The sequence below is a fragment of the Pogoniulus pusillus genome, chromosome 1 (assembly GCF_015220805.1).
Source record: "Pogoniulus pusillus isolate bPogPus1 chromosome 1, bPogPus1.pri, whole genome shotgun sequence".
NCBI lineage: Eukaryota > Metazoa > Chordata > Aves > Piciformes > Lybiidae > Pogoniulus > Pogoniulus pusillus.
Window position 1 is genome coordinate 31,752,843 of NC_087264.1, and position 19,532 is coordinate 31,772,374.

At 45.0% G+C, this 19,532-nt stretch overlaps 1 protein-coding gene across 1 annotated transcript in view; it reads right to left on the reverse strand.

The window, feature by feature from the left end:
• The window catches only part of RYR3 (ryanodine receptor 3), a 236,770-nt gene that overhangs the window by 158,434 nt on the left and 58,804 nt on the right, over window positions 1-19,532 (reverse strand). The window contains exons 2-8 of the mRNA XM_064147758.1: window positions 16,762-16,881; window positions 15,798-15,905; window positions 13,914-13,988; window positions 12,051-12,129; window positions 5,178-5,290; window positions 4,651-4,750; window positions 1,959-2,052 (exon numbers count right to left, since the gene is read on the reverse strand). Of these exons, the coding sequence (XP_064003828.1) occupies window positions 1,959-2,052; window positions 4,651-4,750; window positions 5,178-5,290; window positions 12,051-12,129; window positions 13,914-13,988; window positions 15,798-15,905; window positions 16,762-16,881 (689 nt within the window). The remainder of the gene's footprint in view (window positions 1-1,958; window positions 2,053-4,650; window positions 4,751-5,177; window positions 5,291-12,050; window positions 12,130-13,913; window positions 13,989-15,797; window positions 15,906-16,761; window positions 16,882-19,532) is intronic.

Sequence of the window (19,532 nt, forward strand, 5' to 3'; positions counted from 1 at the left end):
GGTTGTTCAGCCCAGAGAAAAGAAAGCTCCAGACAGACCTAACAGCAGCCTGCCAGTACCTGAAAGGGCTACAAGAAGGCTGCAGAGAGACTGTTTGCAAAGACAGGATGAGAGCAATGGTTTGAAATGGGAGCAGAGCAGATTTAAAGTGGATGTGAGGAACAAGTTCTGGACCATGAGGGTGCTGGAACACTGCAACAGGTTGCCTAGGAATGTGGTTGAGGCTCCATCCCTGGAGATATATACTCAAGTTGAGGATGGACAAGGCTCTGAGCAACCTGATCTAGTGGAGGATGTCTCTTCTGACTGCAGGGAGGTTGGACTGGATGACCTTTAGAGACCCCTTCCAACCCAAACCACTCTATCATTCTATGTAATACACATCTTGTCCTCACTAATAATGTTTTTAACACTCCAGAATCAAGATGAAAAATGACAACACTAAACTCTAGCAATCAATTCACTTTTGTTGCTGGACTCTCTCAATGTGATCTTCTGAAGTTCCTTCCAACCTGATACATTCTATGGTTCTACTGAATACACAAGAACTGTCTGCAGCTGTTCTTTCCACTTCCCTCCTCAATACTCTTTTGTCCCATTCATCTTAGTGATGTTAATTTTGGCAGACTCTAATGACCTCTTGGTAGCTAAGCTCAAAACTAGTAATTCATTTTCATTCTCTTTGACCTCCTTCATCTCTCCTTGTGTTCCACAGAAAGTATCTAGATCCTAATACCTCTGCTAATGTTTTTATGCTAGGTGCGTACATTTTCAAAGTGCAATCTTTGTGTATTTTTTTTTCTATACAGAGAAGTGATGTTTTCTGTGATTCAATTTGGATTTTCTTTTAGCTTTGGAGACTTTTTTTCCCTCCATATAGAACTCTGGAAGCAGAAAATTCAGAGCTGAAAAGTTTACTTGACATAACTGAATGTCACCTAAAGCACAATTCCTTTGCCACCATAGGTACAGAAATGTTTCACTGAATACAATTTTTAATGTCTGGGGTTTTGTGCCTCAAAATGATTAGCTTGCTGTGCCTTTCTGCATCAGCAAAATGCAAAGTTAAATTCAATTTAATAAATCAACATGATGCGTAACAACTGTAGATTTATGCCTAATACAAAAATGATTTAGTCTAGCTAATAAGATTTAATTATGTTAAGGTATTAATCAAATCTGAGAGAGCAAGCACTTGCAAAGAGGTGCAGTGGATATAAAGAAATAAAAGTCATTGTAGAGACTGAACTGTCAGAGATTTTTTTTGGGTTTTTTAAGTTATCTTCCCTGTTAATGTTTCCTTCTGCTTATAGTAGCACACATTAAAGGCAAGCCAAGGAGCACCTCTCCTAAGAGAGTGGGGGCTGTCCAGTCTGGAGAGGAGAAGGTTCCAAGGAGAGTGTATTGTGTCCTTCCAGTATCTGAAGTGGGCTACAAGAAAGCTAAGGAGGGACTTTTTATGGTGTCAGGTAGTGATAGGACTGGGGGGAATTGATCCAAGCTAGGGGAGGGAGATTTAGATTAGACCTTAGAAAGAAATTCTTCACTATGAGGGTGGTGAGACACTGGAACAAGTTGCCCAGGGAGGTAGTGGAAGTCTCACCCCTGGAAGTTTTTAAGGCCAGGCTGGATGTGGCTCTGGGCAACCTTATCTAGTAGGAGTGTCCCTGCCTATGGCAGGGGACTTGCAACTAGATGATCCTTGAGGCCCCTTCCAGCCCTGACAATTCTGTGATTCGGCAATAGAAGAGGCTGAAATCTCAGTGGCAATCAACTACCTAAATTTCAGTCACAGAAAAATCCATGACTGATTTTCTGTTTCAGAAGTCTTGACTTTTTGTAACAATCCCACTGACTAAATTGCTGCACAGGGTGTTTAATCTAACCTCAAATGCAACTGGCAAGCAGCATTTTCTTTCCTGAGAGAAAGAAGTGCATAAGAAAGGCCCACCACTTACTTATGCTGTGAATCATTCTGGTCTGTAGATGGAATTGTCAAACACTCATCATGGCCGTGGAACAAACGCACTACATGCCCACCAAGAAGATACCCTGGAGGAGAATCATAGTTACTCATTAGATTCAACACTGACATTATGAAAATCACACTCTCCAAAAGGAAAAAAAACACATCTAAATGCAGACCACCTCTAAACAAATTTTCCCTCACAATTGAACTGAAGATCAACAGATTTAGCACGCTGACAGACTTTTGAGTATCTTTTGCAGTTAAAAATATTCCTTCTGGAAACAAAAACAAAAAGAAAGCAATCTCTTAGCATTTAAAAATCAAAGGAGGGTTCTGGGCCCAAAAAGGAAATTAAAAACTTACTTAAAAGTTAGTGTTTTGAAAACAAAATGATTCAGGTAGGAGCTGAATCAAATGTATGATCCCAGAGTTTCCTCCCCCAGGATGAAATGTACATGTTCTCTGTACAAAATAATTTGGTGAGCTCATCAATTTGTTCTGACATTTATGATTTGTGTCCAAATCGAAACTGCACAGCAGCAGCAGGAGACAAGAGGACAGAAAAACACTTAGCAGTTCTGCAGATTATGTTTAATGGAAGCTAACTTTCCAATTCATTTAACACAAAGACTACAGGTCAAAATCAGCCACTCCACCTCACCAGGAGAATAAAAAATGGTGTAGGAGGGGAATGATTCATCAGACCTTAAGTCCAAACTGTTCTGACCTTGTAAGTGAAGTTAATTCCTTTTAAAAGAACAAACACACATAAAGGAGGAAGGGTAAAAGGAAACTTCCATCCCAAGCAGCCGATTTAGCATAATTTTTTTAATTGGGAAAACAGTAACTCATAATTATCCTGTTGCAAATCAATGCAAAGGTCAAACTGAAGAAAGAATGGGGCGGGGAACAACAGCCCACGAACAAAACCTCCCAATTTTCCTGATATATGTTCCATCAGGAGTACTTAAAACACCACAGAAAGTAATCTGAGCTCCAGTCCAGTTTTAGCCTCAGGGAATCTCACTTCCTCAGTCTGCCCACTCAGCTTGAGCTAGGCTGCTAAGTCTTATAGACACACAGTTACTGATCATGTAAACCACTCTGAGAAGTGTCTGTAGAGCTAAAGCTGAGCCCAAGGACTTGGACAAAGATTGTCACACAAACTGCTTTAAAGACTGGTGCACAAGGAATGCTGAGAGCTCTGGGCTGTACTACCTAGAGAAAAAAAAAAGCGTCATGGAGCGGGGCGGGGGGAAGAAATCTCACCCATATGAAGGACACAGAGGGAGGGTCTCTTCAGCAGTGCCCAGTGACATAACCAGAGGCAATGGGCACAAAATGAAACGCAGGAGGGTTCACCTGAACATCAGGAAATGCTTTTTCACTGTGAAGGTGCCCAAAGAGGTTGTGGAGTCTCCCTTCTTGGAGCTATTCAAAAAGCAGTCTGGGTAGAGTCCTGGGCAATCCCTTCTCTCTCCTACATATGACTCATGATGGCAGAGGATCAGACAGCCATTTATAAACAGATGGCTCCAGCATAATACAGTTTTTGTGACAGAAAGCCATCAGGAAGTATTACAAGGAAAATCTATATCCTATATGCTCTTAAATGAAACCCTACAAACACTCTGAGATCAGTTTCTTATGGGCACAGAAATGCTGTGGGATGATGAGTTGAAACACTTGGGGTTAGAAGAACCCAATACTTCAGATCAGAGTAGTGAGTGAGTCTTTAGCATCAAGGAAGTATTTCTGTCAAGACAGTCTGTCTGATCTCGAGGAAATGCAATGTCTCTTTCAGTTTCCTTAGGGCTCCATTTTTTCCTGTGATCCTATACAATATTATATCATAAGTGATTAGTTTTAGGGCCAAGTGATACAAAACAATCCTGAAAAAGACATTTGTCATTCACAAGCTTGGAGGGCCCATACCCGAGAGAACAGCAGAGGTGAAGTAAGGTGTTTGCTATGGCAGCGTCGGTAACAGACTGGCACAGGAGCTTTTTGCTGCAGAACAAGGCATTTCTCCAACAGAACAATGCAGCGTTTTTCAAACGTGGCTGTAAAGTGCAGTCGAGTACCCAGAAAGATAACCTGGCCCCAGAGTGTGGGATTTAAGACTGCTGAAGAAGATGTGGTTTTCAGACAGCTATTTCCACTGACTAATTACAAAGAGACAGGAAGGAGTAGTTGCTGTGAGATCCAGAAAGGACACTGAGCAAATAGCCTTGGACAACACAATCAAGAGATTTAAACAGGAACTATGAGAAATCTGTTTTCCATTTCACTAATACCTTCACCTCTCTTCTATTATCTCTAATAAGGTGATTGAAAAACCTGTACAAAGACCTTAAGTTTACAGACTTGACTTACCTTGCAGCTCCCACTCCCTAAAATTAAACTGAAACTATTTCTCTCTCAGTTTTCACTTCTCATGCAGCTTTTTATGCTTTGCTAGTATAAAGCTGAAGCACTTAGCTATTTTTCAGTTAACCCAGCTGACGTAGGAGCATTCTGCGGTTTGCCCCCCATTATTCTTCTCTCCTATGCCATTCGGTTTTACTTTCATTCAGCTTTTTGGTTTGATGGTCTGAGGGTGAGGATTTTTTCATGCTGTACAAAAAGATATCAAAGGTCGTTTAAAGAATATACCTTTCTCAATAACTAATATCACAAACCTTCTGTAATACTGCTCCCTGAGCATGTAGGATGTACATTCCATAGTGTCTGCATGAAGGAGGCATCCACCTGAATGCTTCCATTTGATATGGAGAGATGCTGAAATAAGATGAGAGAAACAGCAGTGACTTCCCTGCAGTTCAAAACATTTGGTATATTAATTTCTCAACAAAACTGAAACAATAACAAAGTACATACATTTTTTTTTTTTTAGTAGTAATTTGCTTTTAAAATTAACTCTTTTCTAAACCTAATCAGCAGACTCCAGCTGCGGGTTGGAATATAGCAGTTACAGACATAAAAACTTCTTAAGATGGAGAATACTGAAGTACACCTTGGGATAAATGCATGGAAACAGTCTTGATCTAGAGGGGAAAACTGTTTCACTGAGACAGAGAAGTGCATTGCAACCAGGCCTTATTTTTGAGATTAGGGAAAAAAAATAAATCTTTCACAAGAACCTCAACCATTTCCTCCAACTCCTCACAGTGCTTTGGATTTGTACTTAGTAAGCATGCCCACGTACCAGGTATCTTTCAGAGGACACACTGACCAGGATGAGATCATCGCCTATCCGAACCTTTTCTCCTTCTGACCTCTGTTTAGAAGCAGGATGTATTGTCCACCAGCAAGCCTCACCTATAGGGCAGAGATACTACTTATCAAGGGTACATGAGGTAGGAAAGTCCAAAGAACTTTGAGGGTGTTTTTCACAGAACACTGAAATAACATGATGTGCTGATTTAGAACTAACATTCCAGCCTAGTTTTTCATTATAAACAAGAATAGAAAAAATCCAGAGAGGTTGTGTAGAAAATAGTAAAAGGTAAATAAAATAGGGGATTGGATACAAAAGAAAAATAATGAAAAGTCAATGTCATTCCATTTGCTTGCTGATTAGGATAAAGTTTGCTGCATAAACTTCTCTTTTTCTTCTCCTTTTTGTGGCTTCTCTCTTGATACTGCTTTGCATTACTCCCTTACCTCTCTCCTGACCTTCTGCTGGTGTATTGTGTTGAGGAAGGGGGAGAAGGGGAAGGGCAAAGGAAGAAGGCTGCTGGTGGTCCCCTCTGAGTTTGTCCAGAGGGGCAGGGAGCAATTCAAGGGGTTCCTTGTGTTGTTATGAATTGTAAATATATATATAAAATATATTAATTGCATTTTATACTTCTGATTTTTAGCTTGCTTTTGTAAATATAGCTTCATTTTGCTCCCAAACCTTCTGAGCTAGTCTGATGATTTGTTTTGGGGGTAAAATCTAACCCACTACACATGACAAAGAATTGTGTCAAATACAGACACCCACCTTCTAGAACCACCTCATTCCTCTTTTCAGTCAGTTTGAATTTTCTTCCTTTTTCCTTGAAACTTTTGGTCACTAAAGCTGATCTTTCTCTTTCAATGCTGGTAAAGAAACTAACCACCTGCAAAACACTGCTCAGAATCATAGGTTCACTGAGGCTGGAAAAGACCATTAAGATCAAGTAGCCAGGTGGGGAGTGGCCTCTTCTCCCAGGTAACCAGCAATAGAACAAGGGGACACAGTCTCAAGCTGTGCCAGGGTAGGTATAGGCTGGATATTAGGAGGAAGTTCTTCACAGAGAGAGTGATTTGCCATTGGAATGGGCTGCCCGGGGAGGTGGTGGAGGCACCATCCCTGGAGGTGTTCAAGAAAAGACTGGATGAGGCACTTAGTGCCTGGATAGGGCTGGGTGATAGGTTGGACTGGATGATCTTGGAGGTCTCTTCCAACCTGGTTGATTCTATGAACCCAACAACCACGACCACTAAACCATGTCCTGAAGCACCACATCTGCAGCTTCTTCAACACTTCCAGGGACAGCGACTCCACCACCTATCTGGACAGCCTGTTCCAACCCCTCACCACTCTCTCGCTAATGATTTCCCTATTGTCCGATCTAAACCTCCCCTGGCACAATTGCAACCCATTTCCTTTGTTCTATTGCTGATTACAACAGCAGCCTCACTCCCACCTCCTTTCAGGTAGCTGTAGAGAGCAGTAAGATCTAGCCTCAGCCTCGCCTTATCTCTTCTTTTCTCTCTTCTGTAAACCACTCCATCTCCCTCTGCCACTCTTCTCACCAGCTGGACAGACTCCAGCACCTCAATGTCTTTCCTATCCTGTGGTGCCCAGAACTGAACCTAGTACTCAAGCTGTGGCTTTACCAGGGCTGAGAGTACAGGGGCACCATCACTGCTAGGGAGTTTCCCAGCAACACTTCTGACCTGGGCCCAGCAAGGCAGCAGACTTCCCTGTGGGATGGATCTGCCTGGCACGCAGGGTCCTCTGTTCCCCGCAGAAAAGAATCACCTGCAACAATTGCTCTCCTGTTTTTCTTAACACCAGTAGTTCTAATTCCTGAGGTTGGCTGAGTCACTCCAGGCAACTCCCTAGATGGATCTTCATCTGCTGCCTCCGTTGCTCAGCCATGCAGTTCCAGGGCCTCATTTCTATTGTGTAAGGGTGGCTGGGAAGGCGAGGTAGGCTTGGAAAGCCAAACTGACTAAGGTAAGACCTCTCCTGTAGGTTGCTACCATCCCCAACTCCGTTAGAATAGCTGCCTCCCAGCGGGGCCTCAGATCTATCGCTCAGAGGCACCCGGGAAGACAAAGTGGGCAAGGAAACCACTCACCTTCTGCCACAGCAGTGAACTGCCTCCACTCACCCCTTCCATCTGGGCTTCTGTCTCCCAGCTGACAGAGGCACGGTACCGGGGCCCCTTGCAATTAGGTGCTGTCTGGCAGGTGTTCCCAATTCTCCTGCGAGGAGGGCAGAGCCTGGCTCCAACAGGCCGTGCTTCCCTCACACTCCCTGATCGCCCTCATTGAGCTCAGCTGTGCACAGACCACAGCCTGCCATTGCAAACGAAAGACTCTGGCACTCCCTGCAGTCAGGGGCCTCGACACCTGCCTGGTTACCAGGGACCACTGGCTGGGGCACCACATTTCCTTCACTAACAGCTCTTGCCTGGCTTGCAGCCATTAGGCTGTTTTTGCCCCTGCAAACTGCATCATCGCTGCTGCTGCTGCCACCCCTGGTCCTCTGCCACTGGACCCGGCCCTGCAACCTGCACCATCGCTGCTGCTGCCCCTGGGCCTCTGTCACTGCACCCGACCCTGCAAACTGCACCATCGCTGCTGCTGCTGCCCCTGGGCCTCTGCCATCGGACCTGACCCTGCAAACTGCACCATCGCTGCTGCTGCCCCTGGGCCTCTGTCACTGCACCCGACCCTGCAAATGCACCATCGCTGCTGCTGCTCCTGCCACTGGACCCGACCCTGCAAACTGCACCATCGCTGCTGCTGCTGCCCCTGGGCCTCTGCCACTGGACCTGACCCTGCAAACTGCACCATTGCTGCTGCTGCTGCCACCCCTGGGCCTCTGCCACTGGACCTGACCCTGCAAACTGCACCATCGCTGCTGCTGCCACCCCTGGGCCTCTGCCACTGCACCCGACCCTGCAAACTGCACCATCGCTGCTGCTGCTGCCCCTGGGCCTCTGCCACTGCACCCGACCCTGCAAACTGCACCATTGCTGCTGCTGCTGCCCCTGGGCCTCTGCCACTGCACCCGACCCTGCAAACTGCACCATCGCTGCTGCTGCTGTCACCCCTGGGCCTCTGTCACTGGACCTGACCCTGCAAACTGCACCATCGCTGCTGCCGCTGCCGCCCCTGGGCCTCTGCCACTGCACCCGACCCTGCAAACTGCACCACTGCTGCTGCTGCTGCCCCTGGGCCCCTGCCACTGCACCCGACCCTGCAAACTGCACCATCGCTGCTGCTGCTGCCCCTGGGCCTCTGCCACTGCACCCGACCCTGCAAACTGCACCATTGCTGCTGCTGCTGCTGCCCCTGGGCCTCTGCCACTGCACCCGACCCTGCAAACTGCACCCATCTCTGTCTTCGCCCCTGTGCCTGACCCGCACACTCCCGGCGCTCCCAGGTACCTCACCAGCTCCTCCTGTCCGACCCCGTTGGGTGCGGGCAGTCCCTGCGCTCCCGAGGCGATTAAGCCGCCGCTGAGGCCGCGGCTCTGGCCGGGTCCCGCTCGCCCCTCCTGCCAGAGCAGCTGGCTCGGTGGGGGCCGGGGCAGTCGTTCCGCTTGCCGCCTGTAAGCCGGCTTCTGGGGAGTGAAAAACAACCCCATGGGCTGCTTGCTGCTCTTGCTGCTGCTGCTTGCTCCTCTTGCTGCTGCTTGCTGCTGCGCCGAACTGCCGCGAGGGCGGCTCGGTCCCGCAGGCTGCTCCCTCCGCTCCGACCTCTCCCCACGGCTCTCAGTGCCAGTAAATTGCTAACAGCTGCCTCGGCCGTCACCCTTCGGGTTTTGTTTCCCTTCACGTTCACATTTAATTCGCGATTCTCTGTAGGAAAGCTGTATTTATGTTGTAGAATACAGAATTTGAAACAAACGCTGCAGAACGTCACAGGATCGCTGCACCACAAGCAGCAGTTCTGGGAGCAGCACCACTAGCACCACGGAGCACAGCGCTACAGGACAGGCCAGCCTGAGCCTGACAGCCAGAGAACCTTTCCTGTCCACTAAATGGAAGCTCTCAGGTTACTTTGCACACATCCACCCCAGTTCTGGGGAAATCACCTAATTCATCCCAAAATTTCACACTCTTTAGGGTAATGCAGAGTGGAAGAGAATTAAAGGCAACATTGGTAGCATAAGTTAAAGCACAAAAACCTGATCAGCTTAGAAATTTCATGTAAAACATCTGTAAACAAAATCTGAAGGTTATTAAACTAGTTACAAAGAAGCTGACAATAAAAGTTACATCCTTAAAACTTCAAAGGCTAACTCTTTAGAAGATGATAAATATCCAGCAGCCTTTCACTCAACAGCTGCTAGGTGAAGAGTACTTCACACAGCTGAAACAGATTCAACCAGGCAGTTAAATTGGTGGGGGAGCAGGGCAAGGGGAGGTGATATTGTGGTGTTCAGTTTATGAAGTTAGCAAGCACATAATAGTTATCCAAATCCCCAGTGCAGAATACACCTCAGCATTCCTTTCATGTGCTGCTTTTTATCTTCTCTACGTGTACAGGGGTATCCTTGGATATGCACAGTTAAGTAAACACCAATATGAGACAGCTGCAGGTGTTCATTATGCAGCCTCCTGGGTGCAAGCAAACACATGCACAATAGCTGTGGAAAAAAAGCTGTGAAGGTAGATTTCACTGACAGTATTTTGAGGTGGAACACACACATTCCTTTCTGCATCTTGCCTAAAGGAAATTATCTCCATCTGAGGCAGTAACTGAAGATACAATCAAGTAATAAGCTGCCAGTGCCTGTCTCGGATGGTCTTATATGTATGGCTATGACAGGTGAAAGACAAACTTTCCTCACTGAAAACGGAGGATCATGTAAATAATCAGTTCCCTGGAAAGGAATTCTCAAAGAACATGGCCAACAGACATTTTTAACACCTCTGTATCCAATGCCTGTCCATCATCAGGCTATTTTCACTTGGAGTTGTTTTCAAAATAATGAATATCCAATGGAAAGCAGAGGTTTGCACTGCCTGTGTCCAGTTCTGGGCCCTTCAGTTCAAGAAGAACCTCAGGGAACTGCTTGAGAGAGTCCAGCACAGAGCTGCTGCAGGCAGTGAAACATCTTCTGTGAGGACAGGCTGAGGGAGCTGGGGCTTGGAGCAGAGGAGCCTGAGGACTGCCCTCATTGCTGCTGCTAAAGATGTGCAGGGCAGTGTGGGCAGGATGCAGCCAGGCTCTGCTCAGGGATGACCGAGGACAGGACAAGGGGCACTGGGGGCAAGCTGGAGCAGAGGAATGTGATGGGAATAGGAGGGAAAACTTCCTCCCTGTGAGGGTGTTGGAGCCCTGGAACAGGTTGCCCAGAGAGGTTGTGGACTCTCCTTCTCTGGAGACATTCCAAACCCACCTGGATGTGTTCCTGTGTGACCTGTCCTGGGTGCCCCTGGCAGGGGAGCTGGACTGGATGATCTCTGGAGATGCCTTCCAACCCCTGACATTCTGTGATTAACACAGCTGGCATTTCTTGATCTGAAGTCTCACATGATGGAGCTGTGTATGCAGGCACTTAGCTTTTTCCTTACACATCAGATATGTAGCCCTGGTCACTACAGGGTCCCTGTTACTTCTGATGAGTACCCATCCCTTTCAGTGCCCATTAACCCTATGCACACAGTAGCACATAAACCCACATGTAGTTCTGTGGCTGAGTTGCTTGGGAATGGCTTTAACACAGCTCCCACTGGCACCTCAAAGCTTATTTGTGATTTCATGGAAGCACAGTTTCTTATTTTTCTTACTATATTTCTGTCAGCAGCACTGTTACTGGCAGCACTCCCAGAAATCTATTAATTAGATTTTAAGGCTTGTCATTTCTTGTTTGTTTCATGTCTATTCCACTCCATCCCATTATTATTTTTCTTCAGCTCTTTCAGCAATGTGCTTATTACATTTATTTCTGTTTCCCTCAATTACAAGTCGAACATGTCTTTTGTGGCATGGGTACAACATACATTGTAAAGGCACTGATAGAGGCTGCTCGCTAATGCTGTTCCAAGTGCCAGGCCACACAAGTAGAAAACTAATGCATGACACTTCTTTTGTTCAATGGAATCATTTCACTTTGACCATTGGCACTGGCCATCTCTCTGAGAATTCCTTTTCAGCTAAGTGGTTATTTACTTGACCTCCTGTTTTGTGAGGGAAGTTTGTCTTTCACCTGTTGTAGCTGTGCAGCTGCAGTAACTCAGTTTAATTACAAGGCATTCTCACATTCTTTCACAGTCAATTAATTTACTGAAAGTCGTCAGTATTGACAGTCCTCATTTCATTATACTCATCTTATTGGTGGGTGCTGGAGCCCCTATGCTCTGAGGACAGGCTGAGGGACCTGAGGGTGTTTAACCTAGAGAAGAGAACACTCCAGAGGGACCTTAGAGGTCCCTTCCAACACCTGAAGGGATCCTGCAGGAAGGTGCAGAGGGACTTTTCATCAGGATATCTAGAGACAGGACAAGGGGCAATGGTTCGAAGCTGAGGCAGAGCAGGGTTAGACTGGAGCTGAGGAAGAAGTTCTTCAGTAGGGGGGGTGGTGAGACTCTGGAACAGGCTGCCCAGGGAGGCTGTGGCTGCCTCCTGCTTGAAAATGTTGAAGGCCTGCTTGGTTGAGGCCTTGAGCAACTAAATCTAGTTGAGAGGTGTCCCTGCCCATGGTGGGGAGGCGGGAGCAGATGAGGTCTGAGCTCACTTCCAGCCTGAGCCATTCTGTGATTCCCTGATTCTATTTCTAATGAACAATAAGCAGTACATTCATAAGCTTACAGTGCCACCAATTAATATGTGTGACATCTTTTCCTGCACAGACACCTTGCCATACCTGCCGCATTTTCTCGTAGTCCCACATCAAAGGCAAGTTTGTCCGTCTGGGATCTGGATGATGTCAAACACGTCAAATACTGCAGTGCAGAAGTCATTGAAAACAAAACCCAGACAGTATCTGTTAGCACAAGTGGCAAATGAACACATTCCCATTACTCCATCACACTGTCAGCCTGCCCTCAGGGTTTGTTCTAACATTACTGCTTAGTGATTTTTTAATGATAAAAACATGACCCTATTTGTGTCCATGCTCTCCCTGACTTGAAATCAAAATCCCTTTCCACTTCAGCACACATTTCTCTGTGCATTTGAGCTCCTGCCTTCCAAAGTTTCACATGGTTCATCAAATAGGAACAGGCACGATCCAAGAGCTGGAGTACCTCTGCTGTGAGGACAGGAGCTGGAGTTGTTCAGCCTGGAGAGGAGAAGACGCCAGGGGAACCTTAGAGCTGCCAGCCAGGACCTGAAGGAAGGCTGCAGAGGGACTTTTCATTAGCCTGTCTAGAGACAGGACAAGGGGGAATGGTTTGAAGCTGAGGCACAACAGGGTTAGACTGGAACTGAGGAAGCAGTTCTTCAGGAGGAGGATGCTGAGACTCTGGAATAGGCTACCCAGGGAGGCTGTGGATGCCTCCTGCCTGGGAGTGTTGAATGCCAGGCTGGACGAGGCCTTGAGCATCTGAGTGTAGTTGAGAGGTGTCCCTGCCTGTGGTGGGGAGGATTGAGCAGATGAGCTCTGAGCCCACTTCCAACCTATGGTTCTGTGATCACTACTGTAAAATGTTTGCTGCATAAAACCAGGAGACATACAAAAGGAAGCAATCATATTTGCAACCCAGATGTGGCAAGGCTGTTACAATTGGTGTGGTTCATAAACATAAGACTAATGTAGAGTCTTCTAGTAGAGCAAAGCAGAGGGAAGATATTATCCCCACTTCTTATTTCCTCAGTGCCTTACTGGGTCTACTTGAATGGACCATAAATAGTCAAAGATCCCAAGTAGTTAAAATGTTCCAGTTGTACAATATAGTGAAATAAAATCTATACAAGTAGCCTGAAGACAGCACATCTGTTGGCACAGTCTCTGGAAACTATGGGATGTTAAAAGAAACACTTCATCTCATAAAATATGATGGAAAAAATAGCACAAACCATAACAAATCCTTTGCAACAGTAGCAGCTTATAAAGGGAATTATCATTAAAGGGGATTCCTTAAGGCCGTATAAATAATCCATGAGTAAAGGAGTACTGCACTGTATTCAGTCTGGAGAGGAGAAGGATCCAAGGAGACCTTATTGTGGCCTTCCAGTATCTGAAAGGGCCCTACAAGAAAGCTCAGGAGGGACTTTTTAGGGTGTCAGGTAGTGACAGGATGGGGGGCATAGATCCAAGCTAGAGGAGGGCAGCTTTAGATTACACCTTAGGAAGAAGTTCTTCACCATGAGGGTGGTGAGACACTGGCACCAGTTGCCCTGGGACATAAAGGAAGCCTCATCCTGGGAGGTTTTTAAAGCCAGGCTGGATGTGGCTCTGGGCAATCTGATCTAATGGAAAGTGTTCCTGCTTATGGCAGAGGGGGTTGGAGCTGGGTGATCCTTGATGTCCCTTCCAACCCTCACAATTCTGTGAAAGATATCTCTGAGTGAAATGGATGGAAGAATCCAAACTGAAAACTGAAGGGGCACTTTCATTATGTTGTGATACCATAAGCTATTGACTTTTTTTCTTTTTATCTAGTGCAGAAGCAAACCTAGAAGCAAAAATTTTCTACATTTATATAAATATATGTATGTTTTTTTCCCAGTAAGATGTTATGGGAGCTTCATGTTACCCACTCTGTGCAAGTGCTCTTTCACTCACCATTTCACTAAACGAATGTCGAAGTAGTATAGCGTGGCCATACAGCAGGGTTCTGTGACCACCCCCTTGAGCTGCCTACAGAACATGACAAAGAAGGTCAGAACTCCACTGCACTGTGTGGGCTACAAGCAGAATTATGTAACAACATCAAGAGCCACTCCAAATAATAAGTGCAAAAATTCAAGCCAGCCGTGAAATGCAGTACAATCATCAGTCATCATCATCATCATCAAATATCTACAGCAATAGCCAAATATCTGCCAAGGAACAAATGTTGTTCTTGGTCAAAAGACTCTCATTGTGATCTGATTTTTATTAGAAGTAAAAGCAGAGCATTTTCCAATAGTTTGAGTTAAATGTGATGCTGCTTACCTTTCTTATAAACTTCTCAGAGGCATTAAAAGAGAATAAATAATAAAATAAGTAAATGCACACACAGAAACTGAAATCTGAGTGAGGAAAGCAAGTCAGTAGGGCAGAATGATTTAACCACATGCTGAGGAGAAATCCTTGCTAGAATTAATGGCATTTGTGAGATTCATTAAAGCAAATATATCCAAAATATTCTACCAAGCACAGTTAATCATTTTGAATATGGACATTTAGGGCAAGATCAGAGAAAGGCAAAACTGGATTCTTCACTCTGAGTATTTAATTCTGAGCTCCTTTTACTAATCAGAAGAAAAGTAGATCCAGGGAAAGAGTGATCATAACAAAGGTACCTCTGGAACAATAGACAACAAACTTTGTAGGTTTTCAAGTCTGCCTCTCTCAGTCATTTCCTGAATCTACCATCTCATTTCATCATTATTTGTCAACAGCAACCCTATTCCAGCTTAAATAAATAGTATGACCAAGAAATTAAATTCCTTAATTATTCTGCTGCTTTCCTTTGGATTTTTTTCTTTGTTTGAGATCTTCAATTCCAGATTTTTGGAATCATTTTTCTTAGGAAAGTGATCTCCATTTTATGCAGAATGATGGCTAACATGATTAATGTTAACACTAACTATGCTATGGTGGGCAAAACTATACTTTATTCTCTTCCCTCAGCCCAGATCATAACATTTATATCTTGTGAATCTTGAGCAATAACAAAAGGTCTCACACCAGGATCCCAATAAGAAGTCAGAAATTGCTGATTTTAGAATATCTAATTTCTCACATTGTTGCTTGAAACTTCTCATGCATAGACAGAGGTTGTTTTTTTTTCATTTAAAAGAGCATTTGTAATATTCTCTTCTTATTTCAGGTATATTTAGACTATCATTAAATATGAAAGATAGTTCCCCAAAATACAGCTTTAGAAGTGGATTTGTCTCTAGGATGTTTCACGCTGCTAAGAAGGACTGCCTTTGAGGTCAGTCCTTTTCCTTGGATTTCTGTGAAAGGGATAAAGGTAGGGAAAGGTAGTTCCAGAAACTTAAATAACTGTTTCTATAACAGCTCTGCTTCCTACCACAGAGTCAATCATTTCAAATGACACTGAAGTGAGGCAGTTATGCGTCTACAAAAGCAAGTATTGCATTTTCATATGTGAACTGAAATGTGTCACTGTTTCCTTGCCAAGATACTCTCCTCAGATTCACAAAAGCCACAATCAGTCCAAAGGTTCTCCTATTCCTTATCCAGTATCCAGTTACGAACTGATGGTGATCAATGATCCCTGAAGATTATGGTCCTAGCTTTTCTAAGACTAACTGCACCTGCTCCTCAGTGCTAAAGATGAGGAATCCAAGGATAGTGGTGGAGCAATGATGTCCCGGGAGAAAACAAGAATCTGCTCTGACATGAAGCACCTCTCCTACAAAATCCTGGAGCAAGGAAAGAAAGTGGCACATCCCTATTCAAAAATGTAATGTTATTTGATGGGAATTTACTTACCCCTTCACTAGCATTATCCCCTGTGCTGGCCAGCATCTCCTGAAGGGCTCTGACAGACAGGGATTGTTCAAGAACAAAATTACAGATGCAAAGGTCTGGAGGAACATACTGTAAAAATAAATTAAAGAGTGTAAGACCAGAGCATTTGTCTCATATTTATTAGCAAAGCCTGGAAAGGCTTTTTCAGGATATTTTATTGCTATGAGCGTAAACATCTATACACCATTAAGCAGTCTGCTTTCCAGTGAGCCAGACAAATGAACAAAACCTCTGTGTAACACTTCACCCAGTATTGCCTTTAATTGCACCCAGGAGGCAAATAAACCACATCATTACTAAAAGCATAAATCAAACTAACAGAAAACTGAGGTATTCTTCTGTTATTTTCTGGCAGCTTTCAGGTTTCTCAGCATCCATTTTATTAAGACATCTTGAGTGTGAATTAAACCATGCTGTTCTGGAAGTATATTGGAATTTCATTTAAAACAACAACAACAAAACCCCTTTATAATACCTTAAACTAAAACTGGAATTTTATCTGGGAAGAAATAATCTAGCTGGTAATAAAGTTCTAATCTATTTCCATCCAGTGATATCATCAATATTGATACAATTGATTAAGATAATGAATAGCGATTGTGGCATCATAGAATGATCTGGGTTGGAAGGAACCTCCAAAGATCATCCAGTCAAACCTCCTGCAGTCAGCAGGGACATCTTCCAGTGACTTCAGTTCCAATAGTTCTTTCAGACAGTTAAGGAATAGTAACTTGTGGCTGCTTACTGGGACACCTCAAAGGATGTTTAGAATCCCTGGGAAATCTCAGGCTGCAGTCATAGACAGAAGAGCACACAAAGGCGTATCAGAGAGCCCACTGGAGACCCTAATTCAGTGTAGTTTCTGATAATAAGCAGGCTGGCATTCACTGCTCAGTGACTCTGCTCCAGAGTATCAGCTTCTTACTTTAGCTTCTGATGTTGGTTCCAAAAAGCACAGGCGATTCCCGAGCCCCTCAGCCGCCAAGCAAAACTTCCTTTGTTCCTTGTGGATGCTGGCAACACACTGCAGTACTACTTCGTCATCCTGTCACAAAACAAGGTGCAAGGGAAAGAGTCAAACACACATCACGATGCTCAAGAAACCCTGGAACACAGAACCTGTTGAAAATGAGCCCATTGTAACTGATACCACACATAGAGGCAGAGGCTGTTCTGAGGTGTCTGTGAACAGACGTTTGTGTGCGGATTTATGTTGCAGGCTACATCAAAGTGGCAACGACTACAAACTGTCCCCAAGGCTCTCACTACTGCTGTGTTCTTCTGCTGCTTTCACAGTGGCTTCTAGCATGCCATAAAAAGCTCTAACTACACTGCTACTCAGTTTTACTCAATGGAACTTGTTTCATGTTTGCAGTAAACCCCTGTTGCTAGGATTTTCAGAAAAACACTAATCTAAAAATAAACAAAATGTGTTTGGTTAGCACAGTAAGATCCCAGCTTAAGTCCTCTGAGTCACAGAATGGTAGGGGTTGGAAGGGACCTTCAGAGATCATCCAGTCAAACAGCATAACCTGGGGCAGGTAACACAGGAACACATCCAGATGGGTTTGGAAAGTCTCCAGAGGAGACTCCACAATCTCTCTGTGCAGCCTGCTCCAGGGCTCTGGCACCCTCAACATATAGAATTGTCTCCTTCTGTTGAAGTAAAGCTGCTTGTGTTCCAGCTTGTCACTGTGGTTCCTTGTCCTGTCACTGGGCACCACCAAACAGAGCCTGGCACCTCCATCTTGATACCCACCCCTCAATTACTGATAGACCTCAGCCTTCTCTTCTCCAGGTTAAACAGCCCCAGAGCTCTCAATCTTTCTTTCACAGCAGAGATGTTCCAGTCCCTTCATCATCCTCATAGCTCTCCGCTAGAGTCTCTCCAGCAGATCCCTGTCTCCTTTGAACTGGGAAGCCCAGTACATGGTCTTAACTTCTTCAAATGATGGTTCAACTCTGCTGTAGAAATTTGCTTCTCACAAGACCTATTCCAAGAATAATACCACTCTGGAAAAGTGCAAAGTGAGATGGTCCGGTCCTGTTTATCCTACAAGCTGTTTTCCAAGTGGTTACAGGACACATCAAAGGCACTCTTACTTAAGCAGTGCCAAGCCCTTAGTCACTGCTTAACATGTGATAATAAAAATGATACAAGTGAGCCCAACCAGGTTACTTTTCATGTTCACCTGTTAAAGACAGAATTAAAAATCACTTTATTTTCCCAAACTCACCAAGCAAAACCTGTTGCAGGCTAGCACGTGGAATGGTTTATTTTTATTCCCCTATTTCACTGTTCACCAGAAGACACTGCCTTAGAAGCTCTTCAGGGGGTGGAAGCTGATAAATCCAGAGCCATATGATATGGCAGAATCCCATCCAGCTATGAAGCTACTCTGGTGCCAATTCTTATTGTCAAAGCAGAGCCACAACAGCCGCCTGTGACGAGCTCAAAGATCACTTTAACAATTACGTTCTAAAAGCAGCTCTGCTTTTCCCAGCCCCTTTATGCAACTCCAGTACTATGCCAGCAGCGCAGCCACTGCCACTTGAACTGAAAGCTGGGAGTGACAAAGTGATTTTCACCAGAGGAACTGACAGGCCTTTTAAAATGGGAGTTCAGAGGCAGCTTTTCTACTGGTGTGTGAGGGTTACACAGCTTGCTTCCAGGTCACACTTCACTGCCTACTCACTACTGCTAAAATGGACAGCTGTGATTCACAGATTGCTCTGGGGTGAAAGGGACTCTGAAAGGTCATCTTATCCATCCCCCCTGCAGTAAGCAGGGACACCTTCAACTAGATCACAGAATCATAGATAGAACTGTGATCAAGGATCATCCAGTTCTAACCCCCCTTTCATGGGCAGGGACACCTCATACTAGATCAAGTTGCCCAGAGCCACATCCAGCCTGGCTTTAAAAACCTCCAGGGATGAGGCTTCCACCACCTCCCTGGGCAAACTGTGCCAGTGTCTCACCACCCTCATGGTGAAGAACTTCTTCCTAAGGTATAATCTAAAGCTGCCCTCCCCTAGCACGGATCCACTCCTCTCAGTCCTATCACTACCTGACATCCTGAAAAGTCCCTCTCCAGCTTTCTTGTAGCCCCTTTCAGATACTGGAAGGCCACAATAAGGTCTCCTTGGAGCCTTCTTCTCTCCCAACTGAACAGCCCCAAATGTCTCAGCCTATGCTCATAGCAGAGGTTTTCCAGCCCTCTGATCATCCTCATGGCCCTTCTCTGGACATATTCATGCACCTCCAGATCTTTCCTGTAATGGGGACTCCAGAATTGGATGCAGTACTCCAGGTGGGGTCTCACCAAGTGGAGTAGAGGGGCAAAATCCCCTCTCTCAACCTGTTGGCTGCACTTCTTTGGATGCAGTCCAGGATACAGTTTGCTCTCTGGGCTGCAAGTGCACACTGGTGGCCACATCAAGTCTGATTTTGAATGTCTCCAGACTTCAGACTAAGCATCAGTTACAGACAGCGTTGTCCTTGTCCAGCTTTGTAGCAAGAGCAGTTTTAACAGCACAGATTTGGAATCCAATAAACTGTTATCAATAATTTTGAGGTCAAGTAGAAGGTAGAATCAGCTGATTAAGACTAAGCAAACTCATTTCACTTTTCCCTCTGATGCTTCTGCTTCCATTTCTGTGAAACACTCTCTGAAATTCTCAGCTTTCATATTC